The sequence below is a fragment of the Chanos chanos genome, chromosome 8 (genome assembly GCF_902362185.1).
Source record: "Chanos chanos chromosome 8, fChaCha1.1, whole genome shotgun sequence".
Classification (NCBI taxonomy): domain Eukaryota; kingdom Metazoa; phylum Chordata; class Actinopteri; order Gonorynchiformes; family Chanidae; genus Chanos; species Chanos chanos.
Window position 1 is genome coordinate 33,397,946 of NC_044502.1, and position 19,340 is coordinate 33,417,285.

Below are 19,340 nucleotides of genomic sequence, written 5' to 3' on the forward strand. Positions count from 1 at the left end.
ACCTCAGGCAGCAGAAACCTCTGAAGAAAGAAAAATAGGAGCAGGAACCATCATGGAAGGAGAAGCCCCTGCACGGCATGTACCACCATCAAGTAGAGGAAGTGGCCAACATCGAGAAATCCTACCAGTGGCTGGACAAGGCTAGATTAAAGGACAGCACAGTAGCACTGATAATGGCAGCACAGGAACAGGCCATGAGTAGAAGATCTATAGAGGCTGAGGTCTACCACGTCAGGCAGGACCCCAGGTGTAGGCTGTGCAAAGACGCCCCTGAGACAATCCAGCACATAACAGCAGGGTGTAAGACACTAGCAGGCAGGGCGTACAAAGAACGCCATAACCAAGTGGCTGGCATAGTATACAGAAACATCTGTGCCGAGTATGAACTGGAAGTCCCAAGGTCAAAATGGGAAACACCCCCGAAGGTGATGGAGAACGACAGGGCGAAGATCCTGTGGGACTTCCAGATACAGACTGACAAGCTGGTCAAGCTGGTTATGGCAAATCAACCAGACATAGTAGTGGTGGACAAGCAGAAGAAGAAAGCCGTTGTGATAGACATAGCAGTCCCAAGTGACAGCAACATTAGGAAGAAGGAACACAAGAAGCTCAAGAAATACCAAGGGCTGAAAGAAGAGCTAAAAAAGATGTGGAAGGTGAAGGTAACAGTGGTCCCTGTGGTAATCGGAACACTCGGAACTGTGACCCCCAAACTGGGAGAGTGGCTCCAGCAGATCCCAGGAAGAACATTCGAGATCTCTGTCCAGAAGAGCGCAGTCCTAGAAACAGCTAAGGTACTGCATAGGACCCTCAAGCTCCCAAGCCTCTGGTAGAGGACCCAAGCTTGGAGGGGAAAGAAGACCGCCAACAGAGGCGAGGGGGAATTTTATATATATGTAACACACACACACACACACATTTTTTTTTGGTCAAGAGCAATTATTGCCACAAGTGCATAGTAAATGTAATCCTATCAAGGAAACAGTTCACAAATAAAAGCAAGATGAAGACGTTTAGAATGAAGAATTTGCATTGGGGATTAAATAAACATGGCTGCCCTCGACAAATACAGTGGAAAAGGGAAGAAAAACAGAAGAAAACATAATGGTGTTTTAGCCATGTGCAGGCTAGGCAGCTAGGCCTGTCTAAAACTCTGACAGGAGGATACATGTTTTGCAGGTGAGATGGAGCTGTCTGCCCTTTTCTCCTCAGATGTATGGGAATGTTCCTCTCTAATTAGTATGTCATTTCTGCGCTGTGCTGGGAAGTGCTCCTTGATCTCAGAGGGAACAGCTACCTGGGCAATGAGGCTGTGTCTGCTGGTTGCTATGGAGTCTGAACACTCTAAACCTGTGCCCTTTTTTGTTACTATATTTCTGAATTTTCATCAGTTACTGTGATCTGACACAAGTTGACACAGTGTATTGTCTATGAAGGGCTAAATAATTTTCGAGTTTATGTACGCCTATACTCGCCACTATGAAAAACATGTTTTCTTTTATCACAGTTTGGTTGGGGGTAGTTTCTGAGTTTATATGTTGGAACTCGATGGTAATTTCTTTCTTTTTCTGAATTATATTCCCTTTCCTGTGGTGTATTGCAACTAGTAAAATAAAAACCAATGACGTTACACATGGAAGAAATTCCGTTAAACAACAAACGTTTGAAGGTATTCACATGAAACACTTCACCTAACATCCGTTTATACGACACACGTTACCATGGTTACAGCAGCTTGCAATTTGTGTTATCTCCAGTTGGGGGCAATTATCGGTTGAATTTTCTACCAGTGAGAAACTCCTCACAGCAGCACCACTTTCAAACCGTAGCCAGCGTGAGACGTAACACAAGTTTTGAAGGGACTACGTTAGGCAGTGCTTCATCGTGAACCACGAATATGAAAATATGGTTGTTAAAACAAGGAAACAAAGCGTGAAGGACCAACCGTCACAGAGCACCGAAAGAGAGAAGACACAGTTGGGGTCACCAGCTCAGAGTGTAGGGAAGAGTAGACGTGGAAAAGAGGGGAAAGGTTCTCTCAGTAACCTGTTTCAGAGCAAAAACGGACTCTTTCTTGGATTGATCAGAAACAAACTGGGACTTAGCACCTCGGCTTTTATAAGGATAACAATCACTCTGATTCTAGGTAAGAGCATATCTAGCTTTGCTAGCCAGCTTGCTAGCTTTGTGATGTTTGCCATTCGCTCTTCTAACCTACCTCTGCAAGTGGAGCTTCAGTTAGTAGCTAGCCAGCAGCTACCGTTAAATGCATACGGCCGTGCTAACACACACTTTACAAGATAACGCTATGCCTTGGGCTTGCTGCAGCTTGCCAGGTGTTTCGCATGGCAAGCAGTATGTTCGTATTCATGTCACATATCTGCACTGGCTGCACACCTCTCATTGCATTTTGACCAGTAATGCAAACACGATTTGCAGACGTTAAGAGCTTGGCTAACAATAGCTGATAGATTTGCTTGACAGCACGACTGTAGCTTCACCTTATCTTACTTTATTAGTGCCAAAATGACCTGGCTAATTAGTAGGCTTCCTTTATTCGAGATTTGGCTTTTATGAGAACCAATATTAATGCCATTCCTCCACACTATTTTCTGAGCTGTCTGGATTTGAACTGACAGCTAACTTAGCCAACCTGTCATGGAATCATAGTGCAGTTAAGACGCTAACTGTTTTACATATTTTACACATTACGTTTAATACAATGTAGTGGAGCTTCCAAATACGTTATTTTATGTTGTACTTGTGAAACGCTTACTTTTAACTTTTTTTAAACCATGTCTGAACTTTTCTCTACCCGCAGCTGTTATCGCCGGAGTTCTACATTGGTAAGTAGATAGCCATCTTGTGTCCCGTTATAAACTCCCGTTTTAAGTTTACGCGTTCATTCTACAATTGGTTCATACATATCTAATACTCGTTTTCTTACTGTTGCCCCAAATCTCCTCAACGTAGGTACCACCTGTCACATTTGTTCGAAAATGACAGACATTTTTCACATCTCTCCGCTCTGGAGAAGGAAATGGCTTTTCGGACCGAAATGGTATGATATGCTTGGAGTTATTTTATATTAATCTTTTTACGCCTGTGAAGTATACTTTGTTAACATTTTTTATTTCTGGCATCTAAGATGTTTATGTAAATCTTTGTCCTGCTTGCAAGGGGTTATTGCAACTGCTAAATAAATATGTAGCTTAATCATGTATGTCGGATTATGAAATATCCTACTTGATTTAACATTTGCTTTGTATGAACTCTAATTTTTGTTACTTCAGGGTTTGTATTACTCCTACTTTAAAACCGTCATTGAGGCCCCAAGCTTCTTGAATGGTCTTTATTTGATTATGAATGACCGGCTCACAGAGTATCCTCTGATTATAAATACCTTAAAGAGGTTCAACTTGTACCCAGAGGTGAGAATACCTTGTGTGTTTTCTACCTGTTTTCTACCTGTATATAAACATATTTGCATAATTACATAATTAAATGTTAGTTTCTATCATGTTTATCAACTTCATCTTGGTTTCAGCTAAGCAGACAAACATCCTTTTTCCTATCCTCTGCTTTGTAGGTGGTCTTAGCCAGCTGGTACAGAATATACACAGGTACAATGGACTTCTTTGGGGTTCCCACAAAAATGTGTTGGTCCATCAACAGAGGGGAGGGGCTTGACCCAGTGGACAGCTGTGAAGGTATTGTCCTGTTTGTGCTGGATGCACTACAGGATATTGTGTAATTTGCAGTAAGAAATCAAATTTAATGCTTGCTGTGCTTCACATTGTGTTAAAATGAAACTGTGCAAAAGAACAGCTTTTTGTCAGTTGTATGCACTTCCTCCAAGACTTTACCTGGTTTCATTGCTTCAAGCATAGGTTCTTTAACTTAAACTTAAAACTTAGGCCTACTCCCTATGTTGGTAGTGTGTTGCTATGAGGGTGAAATAACACTCTAAAACTCTCACAGTTGAAGGAAGCCACAGGAGGTCAACACTATATTCTTGGTTGTTCCTTTTTCTGATAAATTGAGAATAGTGTTATTGGTTTCTTCCTGCATGTTAAGGGTTGTTGTAGCTTCTAAAATGAGACTTTTTCTTTTGTTCCTTTTTTCTTTTTCTTTAATGCTGTTAAAATTGTCAAGGCACGTAGTCACATCACTGTGTGAAATCCTTGCATGCCAGCAGTACAGATCTTCAACAGTTATCTGTCCACATCTTAAGACATTTTAATTTGTGTACTAAATGTTTGTATGGTCTTTTTGATAAAGGTAGTTGTTCCTTCCAAGAATTGTGAATCTGTTTTGGTTTGCCCAGTCACTATATTAATTTTAGGCATCATGTATATTGTAAAGATTGACCTTTAACATTTAGGAAGTGGTTTAAAGTTTGAAGAAATGCAGCTGAGACAAAAACAACCGTGCTTTATACACTACTAAGTACATCTCTAACTGATCAGAGGACTTATTTGAAATGTTCCTGTTAACACTTTGATTCAAGCTACAACTCCTTACTTTTTTCCTTCCTGGCAGGAATGGGTGATCCAGCTTATTTTTATGTTACATTTGTGTTCCTGTTAAACGGAGCAATGATGAGCCTCTTTTTCATCTATGGAACTTATCTAAGGTAGTTATGAATTTTCATTTTCACCTGTCTCTGGGAGAAGCCAGTTTAGACAGTCCTTGCTTTGGTTATGTTTTAGTGGGACGTGATTTTAATTCCTGCTGTTGTCTGATTAATATTTACAATTTCAAATACATTATTAAACAGTCTGCATGATGAAGTTAATTGAGAGCTGAGATGTGTAGCCATTCAGTGTAACCCCCATAGTGTTTTAGGGGTCACATAGGTGATCACTACGTAACAGGTAGGCATTTCACTTTAATTCTGTGTTTCATTTATTTATTTACTTTTGTTTTCCTGTAGTGGCAGCAGACTGGGTGGTGTTGTTACAGTCTTGTGTTTCTTCTTCAACCATGGAGAGGTAAGACAGGTCAAGACTTGCTGATCTGGCCATACAACTCATAAAAGCAATACAGTCAAATACTGAAGTACTGGACCTGATCTGTGAATGGTGAAACCTTAGGAAATATGTTAGCCTTCACTGTGCATTTGCCAAATGCTGGCTCTACACCCTCTGTGCCAAACTAAGAGATAGTAGCTCAGATGAAAAGGTAGATTAAAGGTGACTAGTAGGAGTCAGGCAGCAGGGAATAAGCAACATAGACATTTCAGTGTATGCTAATGAAGCTTTTCTCTGTTTTGACCTCAGAGCACTCGGGTCATGTGGACACCTCCCCTGAGAGAGAGCTTCTCCTACCCTTTCTTAGTCCTACAGATGCTCCTTGTCACAAACATCTTGCGGTAACTCTCTCTCCATCTCAGTGTTCTTTCCTTTCTGTCTTATCAAAGGAAACCATTTTAGCTTTGCAAGACTCATTTGCTTTTGGTAACACAGGTTTTGACATGAATTGGGTGATGTTTTTGATAAGTACATAATCTCATGCTGAGACAAAGAGACCTGACCATATGTTTACAGTCATCTGACCTTTCTGTGTTCTTTTTTTCCTTTTTCCTGAAGGACACCAAACCCAAGCAGAAACACCATGATTGCCCTGGGCGTCTCCACTGTGTTCTTCATGCTGCCCTGGCAATTTGCCCAGTTTGTCTTACTCACTCAGGTGAACGATTCTGAAGAGTAGAGGCAAAAATGATAACAGTTAAAGCCTTATCTAGACAGATCTGAGAATCTTTTTCCACCCATCTAAGTGCTAGATATCAGTTATTCCAATTGTTGTGACAAAAAATTTATGTTAAAAAATATTTTTACTACATCAGCCATGGCACAATTGCCACCTGTGGCCTGGACTCCAATAGGATTCATTTGGCTGTTTTTTGGGCTGGGTTAGTTGTCTGCCTATGGAGTTATAAGTAGAGCAAGTGAATAGCATTCTGCTTGATGCACTTTACAATTGCTAATACTGCACAATTCGCAATATGGAAAATTTACAAGTAATGTAAATATAAGAAATTGTGAGGAGATGGGGGGGGGGGGGGGGGGGGGGGGACTAAAGAAGCCATAGACTGTTGTAAAGCATTCAGAGCTCCTGTATGATTAACTCTTGTTTGTGTTCTAGGTGGCTGCTTTGTTTGCCTCGTACATTTTGGGATATCTGAGCCCAAGCAAGATGCAGTCCATTTTAGTGACTCACATGGTAAGGATTTTTGAAACAGAACTCTAAACTTTGTTAACGACTGTATTTCTAGGGATGTTGAGTATTGAGTGAAAAATGAACTGCCAGTATCAGAGCATAGTGTGAAGAAAATGTAGTCCATTTGACTGAGTGGAGGGAAGGGAAAAGTGTGTTGGCAAGCAGTGTAAATCAATGCCATGTGCCTTGCCATCAGGCTGATGGGAAGAAGGAGCTGTGAATGCTAATCCTTAGCCCACTTATCTTTTCAGCAGGACATGCTAATTGTCATTCAGAGGCACCCTGTTCCAGAAAGAATGTGCTCCGTGATCATGAGGTTTCGAAAGATGGTGTATTTGTTTTATTTTTAAGCGTGTAGTTTTCAGGGAATCCATAATAGTTTGATGAAGAGGCCTGAAAATGTTTTCCTGTGTCCCATTTCTACTTCGAGTGGATGTAGTGTAACATAGTATGTTACACATCAAAAATAATTGTTTTATAAATGAATTTTGTCTGTTTGAGCAGATTTCATTGGGTGTCTGCTTTCTTCTGATGTTTGGAAACTCGATGCTTTTGACATCTTTCTACGCCTCTTCACTCATCTCCATCTGGGTGAGTATTATAGATGATAATTTCTGTCAGAAGCACCATATCTGCCATTAAATGCAATGTTGTTTCTCTCTCTTGATTCAGGGTATTATTGCGGTCAGGGAGAGATTTTCTGATGCTTTCAGATCCAGACTCCTGTCATGGGTAAGGCCAAATGATGCACCACTGTTAACTGAATGCATTCCAAATGAACATAAAACCAGAAAAACACACATCTTTTTTCTTGGAAACCTTTTCAATCTTTATTGTTCATTTTTAGGTCATGCAGGGCCTTGCCTGGGTTGTCTCAACAGTTATTCTGAAGTTTGTGTTGTCAGTGGTCCTTGGTGCTTCAGATGACGTGAGTTCATCTAGATCTGCTAGTTTTTTTCCCGCTTAGGTGACATATAAAATGTAGGCTGTACAGTAGTACTTAAAGCTTTGTTAAACTTGTTTTGCTGATACTGCTTTTTCCCCTTTTTTCCTAATCAAGGCTCACATCAGCAGCCTGATTAAGTCCAAGTTCACAAGCTACAAGGACTTTGACACAATGATGTACACCTGCGCAGCAGAGTTTGATTTCATGGAAGTAGAGGTTGGTTAAGGGAACCTCAGAACTCACAACCTCTCACTATCCAATGTCTTGCTTCAGCCCTATATATATCTTTATAATTATTTTTTTTAAGTAGTTGTATTTTCCTGTTCCTTTTACACTGATGATGTGTCGTTTCTGTAAGAGGCTGTGACAATGTTTTAATTAGTCTATTTGGCCTGTAGTTACCTCTTTCTTTGTTTTGTTTTAAACTTTGTTTTTAGTGAGTTACTCCCTGTGTCCAATTTCAATAATTTCTCATGTCATTTAGACTCCTCTCCGCTACATAAAGACTCTTCTGCTGCCAATTAACATGCTGACTGTGGCTTTCATTGCTGGAAAAGTGAGTAATTATGATGTGTTTGGGAAACAGGTCTTCATGATTTATGGTATGGCTCATTGTGTGTGTGTGTGTGTGTGCGTGTGTGTGTGTGTGTGTTTTAATGACATTTCCATATGCAGCATCGGCTGAAATGTAAAATACAAATGTGCTAATTCATTCCCCATCTCTGGATACAGGCTATACAGGATATTTATCAGAACCTTAGAGCTGAGGACACAGAACCTGTAAAATCACAAGATGGATCAGAGCAGTGAGTGCCTCATCACTGTCCAACAATACCAATTCTCATGACTCATTATTCTCATGTCACTCATTACTGTTTATCACACACCTCAATCACCTAATGTCTTAAATACAAGATAGAGGAGTACTAGTTTATTGGTCGAGATGCACAGTGATGTGGTTTTAGAATTTCAGTTTTTCTAACTCGTATGTACCTAAAGAATGAACCTAACAGAAACCTAGCATCTGGTCCCTTCTAGGCAGTATGTTAAGCCACATGCTCTTATCAGGATCACATAAGACTTGTTCACTTAGAACAAGTCCAAATGAAATATTCTATCCTTTTCTAATCTCAACAGTAAACAGTCCTACATGTAATTACTGAGTTACTGATAACAGTGTAGAAATGATTATTTGCATGTGTGCAGGAGAGGGGCATGCATGCCAGCATTTATTCACTGGGTCCAAAAGACAGATTTTCCAGTTGACTTCTGAGTCATCTGTGGCCTCCTTAGTATTGCAGTTATTGTCATTTGAGACACATTTGCTTTTTCTTAGAAACCTTATAAATGTAATGACATTTAATGATTATATCACAAGTTATGTTATACACAGGGCTTTTTAACCATATTGTACGTATTTGCCTGCTGCATATTTACTGACAGTTATCGTCTGTTATCTCTTGAAGAAATAGTTATTGACTAATACATAGTTTTGTTTATCATTAAAAGTGATGCTGCCTTGGTGGTTTGAGTAGTCTGGAACAGACAATTTCCAATGATGTGTAAAATTTTTAAGAAATGCATCCAGTCAATTAAGAAAAAAATCTAATAAGAATAACATTCTTTTTGTGCGATTTCTCACCCTCAAGTCATTTTAATTTTTTTTTTTTCCTCTCAATTTTTAGGATTTTGTCCAAGGGAGTGGTAAGATGATTTCATGATGCATTTATCCATCAACAGGTTGAAGTATTATGTGAATGTTAGCATGTCACTACTGCTTCTTGTAATTATGAATAATTGTTCATTATTCATAAATTTCTGTTAGGGATTTATCAATCTTTATTTTGGATGCTCTCTCTGTGTTTAGTAGGGGTGACCCCGAATAGTCGACTATTCAACGATTTGATTTAAGGAGCCTGATTCGACTGCAAATCTCACAGTCGAATCGTCACAAAATGATGTCAGGATCATTCCATCCCGGCTACATGGGGATGCTGAATTTCTGATAAAATAAATTCTTATCTCAAGAAAAGAACTCTTTCCTGTGATAACGAATTAATTATGTCATTATCGCGGGGAAAAGTTTTGTTATTTAACTCAAGATCTCAAGAAAACTAAGAAAAATAACATGTTATCATGAGAAAATGGAATCAAAATTAAAGTGTAAACTGATGGCATCTTAGGTATTCCATAGTTCCTGTTGGGAGAGAAAATAAAGGCAATAAAAGGTGCCATACTGCACTCCTGTTCCTTCAGTCCCATCACCTACAGTGGGAAGACCCGTGGTGTATGTGGACTGTTACCTCGAGAGCTGAAATTTTGAAATTTAATGCATCAGATAATGAGCCAGCCGGTACTCTTGGTCCAAGCAAAGATGCAAAAGGTAACACAATCAGGAAGACAAATTGCTTAATTAGGTGTTTCAGCTCTGTCTGGTGTGTAAAAAATGGATGCCAACGTTGCAAATGAGAATATGGATCACTGAGGGAGGAAAAAAAACACCGAAACATGATTCGACGATCAGTCGACGATAGGCAAGACTTGACGAATCAGATTTGACTATGCAAGTTCTTAGTCGGGGACACCCCTAGTGTTTAGCAGTTCTATATTGGTCCTAATCCTTTTCCTCCTTGTGCTGATTGGCGTCATATCTTAGTTGGTGTACCACAGTCTGCAGCTGATAGCTTTTGCTGTGCTCGCTGTGCTCATAATGAGACTAAAGCTCTTCCTCACTCCACACATGTGCATCATGTCTTCTCTCATCTGCTCCAGACAGGTGAGCACACTGCACTATCACTGACCGTTTATCAGCCGTTCCTCTCCACCAGACAATGTCTGTCTGATAGTCTAAACATGTTTCCATAGTGACTTCAGCCTTTACTTATGTTGCTGTATTACATATGTCAGTTTTGGAGTCTGGCTACCATGGGGTTCCTTTAACACAGTGGTCATACATATAATATATGATCTTCTGTGTATCCTGATTTATGGTCCCATGTGTTCTGAAAAAAAGGTCTGTGTTCTTGTGTTTTGATAGCTGTTTGGCTGGGTAGGTGAGAAGTTCAAACTCCACATGATGGTCTTTGCCATTCTGTCTATAATGGCAATGCAAGGGGTGGCCAACCTGCAGAGTCAATGGGCCATCATGGGAGAATTCAGTAACCTTCCACAGGAGGAGCTCCTGGAATGGATCAAGGACCAAACGAAACCCAGTAAGATAGAACAGCATCCTCCAGCAATCACCGCAGGGGTTATGTATCGCAAAAACTTTGACATTTACCATTTTAAAATCATTTGTCTTAATGTAGGTGCTGTAGAAAACAGGATGCAAGGCAGCTCATTTTAACGACCTTTGTCGTTTTTGTAGCAGCTGTATTTGCCGGTGCAATGCCCACCATGGCCAGTGTGAAGCTGTCTGCTGGCAGGCCCATCGTTAACCATCCACACTACGAAGACGCAGGGCTGAGGTGAACCAAGACTTGCACAATTTCTCATGACCACGGATATGCTAACCAGTATTCTGTAACAGTAACAGGACTTCCAGGATGATGCACAAATAGGAGCTTGTGCATGCTGTTGAAGTGTTTTAATGGAGTCTGCTCTTTTAATGTATGGATTGTTAAATTAAAATGTGATATGGAAATATGAAATACAATATGAAATCATGATACTGGCTTTGGATGATAAAAGGAGTCTTAAGTATTCTTCCTATAAAATGAAATTTTGCTGCATTTACAATGATGTTCCTCATTACCTTGCTACTTGTCACCAGGGAAAGAACAAAGCTGGTCTACGCCATGTACAGCAGAAAGCCAGTGGAGGTTGTGAAGAATAACCTTATAAATCTGGGCGTGGATTACTTCATCCTGGAGGACTCATGGTGCACCAGACGCTCCAGGTACACTCCTCCAGGCCTTTACTGTAAATCTGAGTCAAAATAGTGAATGTTTCACTCATTGGATTTTTCAGCTGACTGTCATTCAACCATCATTCAACTTTACTCTTGCAGGCCGGGCTGTAGCATGCCAGAGATCTGGGATGTGGAAGACTCCCAAAATGCAGGCAAAGTCCCACTCTGCACAATTATGTCCAGGGACTCCCGTCCACATTTTATCACAGTATTTCAAAACAGCGTCTACAAAGTTCTTAAAGTCCCCAAAGCAGCCAAAGACAGTAGATAATAAGAGAGATGGTTTTTGTAACACTAGCTCTTAGTAATGTCATGTCCTCTGGTGCAGAACGTCAGGTTTCTTTTTTTTTGTTTTGAATTCAAATTTACTTTTTTTCTTTTTTTCAAATAAACTCATTTCAAATTGTTTCACTGGATGAATTAACTGTGGTGATGATGTGAAGAAGGTGACAGAGTGTTTTGAAAAGTGTTCCCACACTTGTTTTACAATGTGACTATTTATACTGTTAAAGCGATGACTTCCAGGTTGTGTCATCCTTGCTGCTCTTAACCAGCTCAGTATGTACCATTGTCAGTTACAGACGTTATAAAGCGGAGAACATTTCAGATTAAATCCTGCGTACAGTGGAGTCACGCTTTACCAGAGGTGCGAATCCTGCTTTTATTTAATTGTGGCAAACAATCAGTTTTTTGTTTGACTTCCCCTTTATCTTTCATGCCCTGGCAGAGTGATGAATAAAAAATCTGTTCTGTACTGTGTCATATTTGGCTGATAAAGACTGCAAAGTATTTTTTGTAAATGTTTTTCGTATGTTCAGAGCAAATATTTTTTCTATTTTTTAAAGTTACTGTAATAGCAGACTGTAGCTTGTGGGATTCATTGCTGAGGATGTATCTTTTTATGTCATTACAAACAGCTGTCAGTATTTGCAACCCGCCATGCAGCATTGAAGTTTTCTGTTGTTGAGAATCTTTTTTTGTTTGGCTTTTGTGGTAGTTTAGATAAGCTGCAATTTCTAAAATATAAGCTATCCATTTCAAATGGTGAATAAAGAGATGTTGAATTTCTTGATTACTCATCAGTTATTTTTATGTTGCTCTGTTGATTTGTTTCTGAACATTGGTCAGTTGTATTTTTTGATTCTAACGAAGAGTTTTAGGTGGAACATTTTTGAAGTATCAATAAAGCTCTTGTTACATTAAAGCTCATGTTTCAGTTATAGAGAGAAGTGTTTAAGCCCATAAGTTGCATAACGTTTGACTTGATAAACCAATGGCCTTCCTCTTTCTTGTTATATAAGCAAGTTGTATAGAATCCGCCCTCACAACTAACACATCCTATTTGTCAATATTTGTGTTCTCACTGAGAGAACTCAACTCAGCGTGACATGTTCTACGTTCTGTCTACATACAATGTGAGGAGGGCCTTCTGTGCACATGGAATCAGTTTTTAAGTAAAGTGCATTTGAATTTGAGTACTAACACTTCTTTATAATGCACCGAGTCACTCAACAGCATGATACACAAATAACTGCATCAAAGATGGGAGTTAACACTTTCAGAATACAGACAAATGTCTTATTTGCAGACTTAGTTTTAATGTATTAGGACAATCATAAATCCCAGTTTTACCTCTGTTTTGTCAAAAGGCTTACTTGACTACAGAACATCCTGTACTGAATTACAGTGCACAACTGTTATAAAGTACAAAGCATCACAATTACAAAAAGTAATTACTTTAATGGGTCACACTTTTACTAGTAGTACATTGTATGAAGGTGGCCACTACTGCTAGCACTACTACTAATATTGCATCTTCTCTGCTGTGTCTTCATGTTCACTGATAATCAGCACTAATTTTATTAACAGTGTTTATTTGAACAGAACAGGATACTTCTGTGATAAGAGTAACAGGGAAAGAGAAAATTCTCTAAAACACACCAAAAATGTATGTGTCTGACAGGGAAAAAAAAACCCAAACACAAATGACATCTGCAGTGTAATCACCTTTATTGCTTTTATTTAAACAATTAAATTTATATCACAAAAAATAGCTTTTGTCTGACTTGTCCTGTTCTAACCTAGTGTGAATAATATTTGAATATTGAACAGTTCCAGAACAATCATCCGAGAAACAGATTTAAAAAAAAAATGATTAGGCCAGTCCATAGATAGTATTGAACCAAACAGTGGTACAGTGAAGGACTGACTTTGGCCTTGTTGACATATTGGTGTAAAGGTCGCGGTTCCTATATAATGATTATGCAGACTGACCAATTGAGAAAAGCAGTGATATTTGTTCTGTTTGTGCTACTGCAATCCCCTAGGGGTGGATACTTGGGCACAGTACATGACCCACAACACAGAGAGCTCACTTAACAACAGTCTGTCCCACTCCCCACCACAGGGTCTGATGCTCAGAAGGTGATTTGTTATTTTTTAATAGGGGAGATGACCCAGTGGTCACTGTCACTACTCTATAGAGTATACAGGGGAAAGATTATGATGATGCTTGAATTCAGCCAGTCTCACTAGATAAATATAGTTTATTTCAACATGAAAACAAAATATAATATTTTGTTACCATTAGGGTTGGGCGATGTCTGAAAGCCGAATTGGAGAGAGTTACGTTGCTAGCCCAAGTATCTGCTCTGTGACAAAAACAAGTGCTTGATGGAAGCTAAAGCTAAACAAGAAGCTGAAGCTACCTTAGCTAAACTAAAGCTACAGAGAGAAGACCTAGAGTTACAGACCACTTTAGCAGCCTCAGATGCTAAATTCAGAGTAGGAGACGAGTTTGAGAGTCTTCAAGTCTCATCTATAGCCCCAAGTCTCATCTATAGCCTCAAGTTGAGGCAGCTAAGCCCTCTGAACTGCAAGATCGCAGGCAGGTTAAGCCCATTCCTCTTGGTGCCGGGTCATTGGGAGAGAGGGAACATGCTGGCAGTAGCATCCTTAGTGCACCTGTTATAGCCACGCAGCCAGAACAAGAGACCATAGGGTCCACACAGGCCATCACAGAATTCCTCATGAGACAAGACTTTCCACTCTGCCACCTCAGAACATTCCTATATTGAAAGGGGACCCTATGGAATATAGGCTAATCATCAGGGCCTTTGAGCATGGCGTGGAGGACAAGGCAGAGAGTCACAAAGACCAGCTGTACTACAGCAGTGCACAAGTGGGCAGCCCAGAGAGCTGATACGGAGTCGTCTCCGCATGGAACTGGAATGTGGCTATCGCGAAGCAAAGAAGAGCACTATGGAATCGAGCACAAAAGTTCAGTGGCATACATTGAGAGGGCACTGAACTGGCCGACTATTAAGTCTAAAGACGGAGAGCCGCTCCATTCCTTTGGCCTCTACCTCACTGGAAGTCATAACGGCATGGCAGACGTGGAGTACATGGAGGAGCTCGAAAGCGCAGCCACCATGCGTACTATCATTGCCAAGCTTTCGTACAAGCTGAGGGAGTGGTGGAGAAGCTTAGCCTGTGGTATTCTAGACAGGCAGCAGCATAGAGCCAAGTTCAGCAACCTTGTGGACTTTATAAATGAGCAAGCCAAAGAAACTTTGCACCCTGTGTTCGGGAACATAATGGAGGGAACCAAGAGCCAAGCTAAAGCTTGCAATAATGAAAGGTCACTCAGGAAGAGTGGCCTTTGGAGAGGTTTCATCACTGCCACAACAGTAGTAAAGAGTAAAGTGGAGGAGAAGCCAGCTAAGAGAGGTTTAGTCTGTGCTTTCTCTAAACCTTGCCTCTTCTGCCAAGAAGAACAGCACGCCATGGAGCACTGCAAAAAGATGAAAAGTTCTCTTCACAAGGAGAAGATTGACTTCCTTAGGGCTAAGGGTCTGTGTTTCAGCTGTTTGAAACAGGGACATATGAGTAGGGCCTGTAAAGAAAAGATAAGCTGCCAAGACTGTCAACTGACACACCCTACAGTTTTGCATATAATAGCCAAGGCTACATCTAACAAAGCAAAACACAAAGGCGAGCCATCGGATGATGGTGAAGGTCAGTCTGTGGTCAGCGGGTGCATCGATGCAGAGACAAGGACCTGTGGAGCCATTGGGGCCGGTAACGTTGATAGCAATTGTTCCGATTCAGATCAAAGCTAAGAGGGGCAACAAAGTGGTGACAACCTATGCGTTCCTCGACCCTGGCAGCACCGACACATTCTGCATGGAGAAGTTGATGGTGGTGGTCAACCTCACTGGCAGGAACACAGGTATCTTGCTGAAGACCATGGGAGGGGAGAGGATTGAAACTAGCCACTTGGCGTCCGGCTTAGAAGTCAGTAGTCTGGAGAGTAATAACCTCCTGTAACTGCCTAACGTCTTCTCTAAGACAACAATTCCAGAACATAAACAGAACATCCCTCGACAAGAAGATGTGGATAAGTGGCTTCATTGTAGTCAAGTGCATCTCCCGAAGATTCAAGCGGGGATAGATCTTTTCAGCAGGACTAACATACCCAAGGCCATGGAACTGTGGCAGGTTATTTCCAGTGTAGACGACGGACCGTACGCAGTGAAAACTAGGCTTGGTTGGATCATTAATGGACCCCTCAGAGAAGATAATGGTCATGGTGCAACGAGTGGACTCGCGCAGGAGACACCCAAGAGCACATCAGTGATGACGCTGGATGAACTGTGGAGTCAACAGTTTAAGAATGACTTCCCAGAATGTCAAGATGACCATCTGCAAAAGTTGAGGGACGACATCCAGTTTTTGGAAATGGTCTCGCAGTCCACTAGACTTGTGGAGGGACATTACAGCATCGGTCTACCATTTAGGAACAGAGTCATCAAAATGCTGACCAACTGTAGAGTAGCTGAACAGCGAGCTCTCAACCTAAGGAGGAAGTTCATTAAGAATTCGCAGTTCAAAGCCAATTACTCTGCATTCATGGATGACATCATCGCCAAAGGCCATGCGGTGAAGATCCCTAGCGAGGAGCTCAGCCACAGCAATGGGAAGGTTTGGTACTCGCCACACCACGGGGGTGTACCACCTGCAGAAGCTGAAGATCAGAGTGGTGTTTAATTGTGGAGCGTCGTATCAGGGTACCGCTTTGAACGAACAGCTGCTACAGGGGCCAAATCTAACCAGCACACTGCTCGGTGTCATCGCCAGATTCAGGCAAGAAGAGGTGGCGATCATGGCTTACATAGAGGCCATGTTCCACCAGGTCAAGGTGCCGGATGAAGATGCCGACCCTTTCGGGTTTCTTTGGTGGCCCTCTGGTGACATTAGTCAGGACTTGGGAGAGTACAGAATGGCAGTGCACCTGTTCGGTGTGACTTTGTTCCCTAGCTGTGCCAACTTTGCTATTTGAATGTGTGCAGAAGACAGCAGAGACTGATTTGGAGCCATGGGTATCGACACAGTATTACGTAATTTCTATGTCAACGACTGTTGGTCAGTAAGCTCAGAGGAGGAACCTGTGTCTTTGTACTACGACTTAAAAGCCATCTTTGAAAGAGGAGGATTCCGGCTCAGGAAGTGGGTAAGCAACAGCCGGGCCGTGTTGTCCGCTATCTCTGCAGAGGAAAGGGCCAAGGAAGTCGAAGACCTAGATTTGTTTCCGGTCCCAGACGTGTTTCCGGTCGAGCGAGCTTTGGGCATCCAGTGGTGTATCCAGTCTGACAACTTCAAGATTAAGATCGTTATAAAGAACAAACTACCCATCAGAAGAGGCATTCTCTCCATTGTTAGTTCTATCTATGACCCGTTGGGTGTCCTAACACCTATGGTCCTGCCGGCAAAGAGGGTTCTCCAAGAGCTCCGTAGACTGTAGCTAGGCTGGGACGATGTCATTCCCGAACATCTAGTTCAGCAATGGTTCAACTGGATGAATGACCTCCACCTGTTGGAAGACTTTGAAATGGCTCAGTGTGTCTAGGCTTTGGCGAGCCAGCACTCAGCCAGCTGCATCACTTTGCAGATGCCAGCTAAGGAGGCTATGGAACAGTGAGTTACCTGCTACAGAAGGGCAAAAGCAACAAGCTTCACTGCGCTTTTGTCATGACTAAGGTCAGAGTAGTGCCACTCAAGCTGATTACCACCCTGCGCATAGATCTAGAGCTAGCTAGCACATGGACAAAACATTGGGGTAATCAGCTTGTCCAGAGTAAGACAGTGGAGGTATGTTAACACTTTCAAGAGCCCAGCTGACTACGCGTCAAGGGGACCCAAGGTCGACTCATTCATGAGCAATAAGACTTGGATACAGGGGCCCGACTTTCTCACCAAGCCTGAGGATGAATGGCCAGAGAACCTGGACCACCCTGGGGATTTAACTGCAGAGGACCCAGAAGTAAGGACTGTCGTGGTCAGCACTGCTGCAGCCGAAGAGCAGTCAGTTCAGCAGTTTCTGGAGCACTTCTCTTCATGGTTCTGTCTAAGGAGGGCAGTTGCCTGGAGCTTAAAATTGAGAAGCATTCTGCTGTGCTCATGTCGCAAGAGGAAGGAACTGAAGGCTTCTCTTGCTTGGGCAGAAGTTCATAGGGTGATGAGGAGCTTCAAGACTGGCTTTAGGAGGAACAACCTCACAGTGGAGGATTTAAAGGAAGAAGAGCTGAAGATCATTCGTTTCTGTCAGTGGTGGAAATTCTCAGAAGAGATCTCTGTGCTTCAAAAGGGTGACAGTGTGAAAACAAGCAGTCACATCTCTAAGCTTAATGCTATACTCCAGGATGAAGTCCTCAGAGTTGGTGGAAGACTCAGAGGAGCTGCCATGCCTGAAGAGATGAAGCACCCTGCCATCCTGTTGAAGGACCTCCATGTAACAGAGCTTATCCTTAGAGAGATCTACCAAAGCCTAGGCCACAGTGGTCACAGTCATATGCTGTCTAAATTGCGACTCAAGAATTGAATTCCTGGTGCAAACACAGCCATAAAAAGAGTTCTTTCCAAGTGTATCACAATGCTCGTATGGCACCGCCGAGCAACAGCACATGGCTGACCAACCTCACAACAGGGTCCTGCCGGATGAGCCCCTGTTCACCAACACCGGGGTTGATTACTTCGGTCCTTTTGAGGTCTGGCACGGTAGAAGCCTCATAAAGTGGTACAGTGTCATCTTCGCCTGTTTGGTCATCTGTGCAGTCCACATTGAGGTAGCGTCATTGCTAGATACAGACTCCTTCATCAGCGCTCTTCGTTGCTTCATAGCAAGAAGAGGTTAGGTGAAAATCCTCCGCTCAGACAATGGGACAAACTTTGTTGGAGCTGATTGTGAGCTGAAGAGAGCTATTGAAGAATGGAATATCTCCAAGATTGAGGACGCTACACATCAGAAGGGAATCCAGTGGACATTCAACCCCCCTACTGGTTCTCACCATGGCAGAGTCTGAGAGTGGTTGATCAGGTGAGTAAGGAAGATCCTAAGCACCACCTTAAAGCTCCAGACATTGGATGAAGAAGGCTATCATCAACAGTCATCCGATTACTAAGGCCTCCAGTGACCCAACGATCTGGAAGCACTGACTCCCAATCACCTCTTGCTCCTCCAGTCGAAGCCATCTCCGCTGCTGGGGCTCTTTGTGAAGGTCTTTACACCCACAGCAGATGGAAACAAGTCCAGTGTATGGCGGACATATTCTGGAAACGATGGACAAGAGAGTACCGACCTCAGTTACAAGAGTGGCAGAAGTGGTCATGCATGTTGCGCAACTTTGCCGTCGGAGACATTGTGTTGATTGTCGACCACACTGCTCCACGCACCTCAATAATATATCTACATGTTGTTGTTTATATAAACAGTAAAGAGTGTACAAGCTATCATTAATGTACAGTTGAGAGGCTTGGGATGCCTTTCTTTACTATTGGATTTTTGTGCATTACATTTTTCGAATACTGTCACTTTAAGATAGGTCTGGGTTCAAGGAGGCAACTGGGGGGCTTTTGGGCCACGGAGCAACACTGTTTTTGGACTGTTTTTGGACCGTGTCATATTAGGAACAACTTAGCTTTAGGTTTCCTCTTGTCAGAGAAGTTTTTGTTTTGATTTATTTGATTTATTTATTTATTTATGTAGCATGTATAGTATACAATAAACACCTTTATTTTATCCTTTTACTCGGAGTCCTGTGGAAGTCTTTCTTTCTATGAGTGTACACACACGAGTTAAGGAGTTGCTTCGACTACCACAAAAACATTCAGCCCCCCACAGATACAGTACTAAGTGGCATACTGATCGTGGTGTACTGAAAAGTAACACAATAAACCAGCACACACTGCATTTACTGTAAACAA

The 19,340-nt window shown here is 41.9% G+C and overlaps 1 protein-coding gene across 1 annotated transcript; it reads left to right on the plus strand.

Annotated features, from left to right (window-relative positions):
• The first annotated feature begins 1,803 nt into the window (after positions 1 to 1,803).
• On the plus strand, positions 1,804 to 12,257 carry dpy19l1l (dpy-19-like 1, like (H. sapiens)). The gene is made up of 22 exons (XM_030781937.1): positions 1,804 to 2,146; positions 2,822 to 2,846; positions 2,974 to 3,061; positions 3,294 to 3,431; positions 3,590 to 3,710; positions 4,543 to 4,636; positions 4,937 to 4,994; positions 5,283 to 5,374; positions 5,592 to 5,691; positions 6,148 to 6,225; positions 6,727 to 6,813; positions 6,895 to 6,954; positions 7,070 to 7,150; positions 7,283 to 7,384; positions 7,653 to 7,724; positions 7,901 to 7,974; positions 8,854 to 8,872; positions 9,825 to 9,944; positions 10,206 to 10,380; positions 10,536 to 10,635; positions 10,941 to 11,066; positions 11,178 to 12,257. The coding sequence occupies exons 1-22, from the start codon at positions 1,906 to 1,908 to the stop codon at positions 11,347 to 11,349; spliced, it is 2,223 nt and encodes a 740-aa protein (XP_030637797.1). The 5' UTR covers positions 1,804 to 1,905; the 3' UTR covers positions 11,350 to 12,257.
• The last annotated feature ends 7,083 nt before the right edge of the window (positions 12,258 to 19,340 follow it).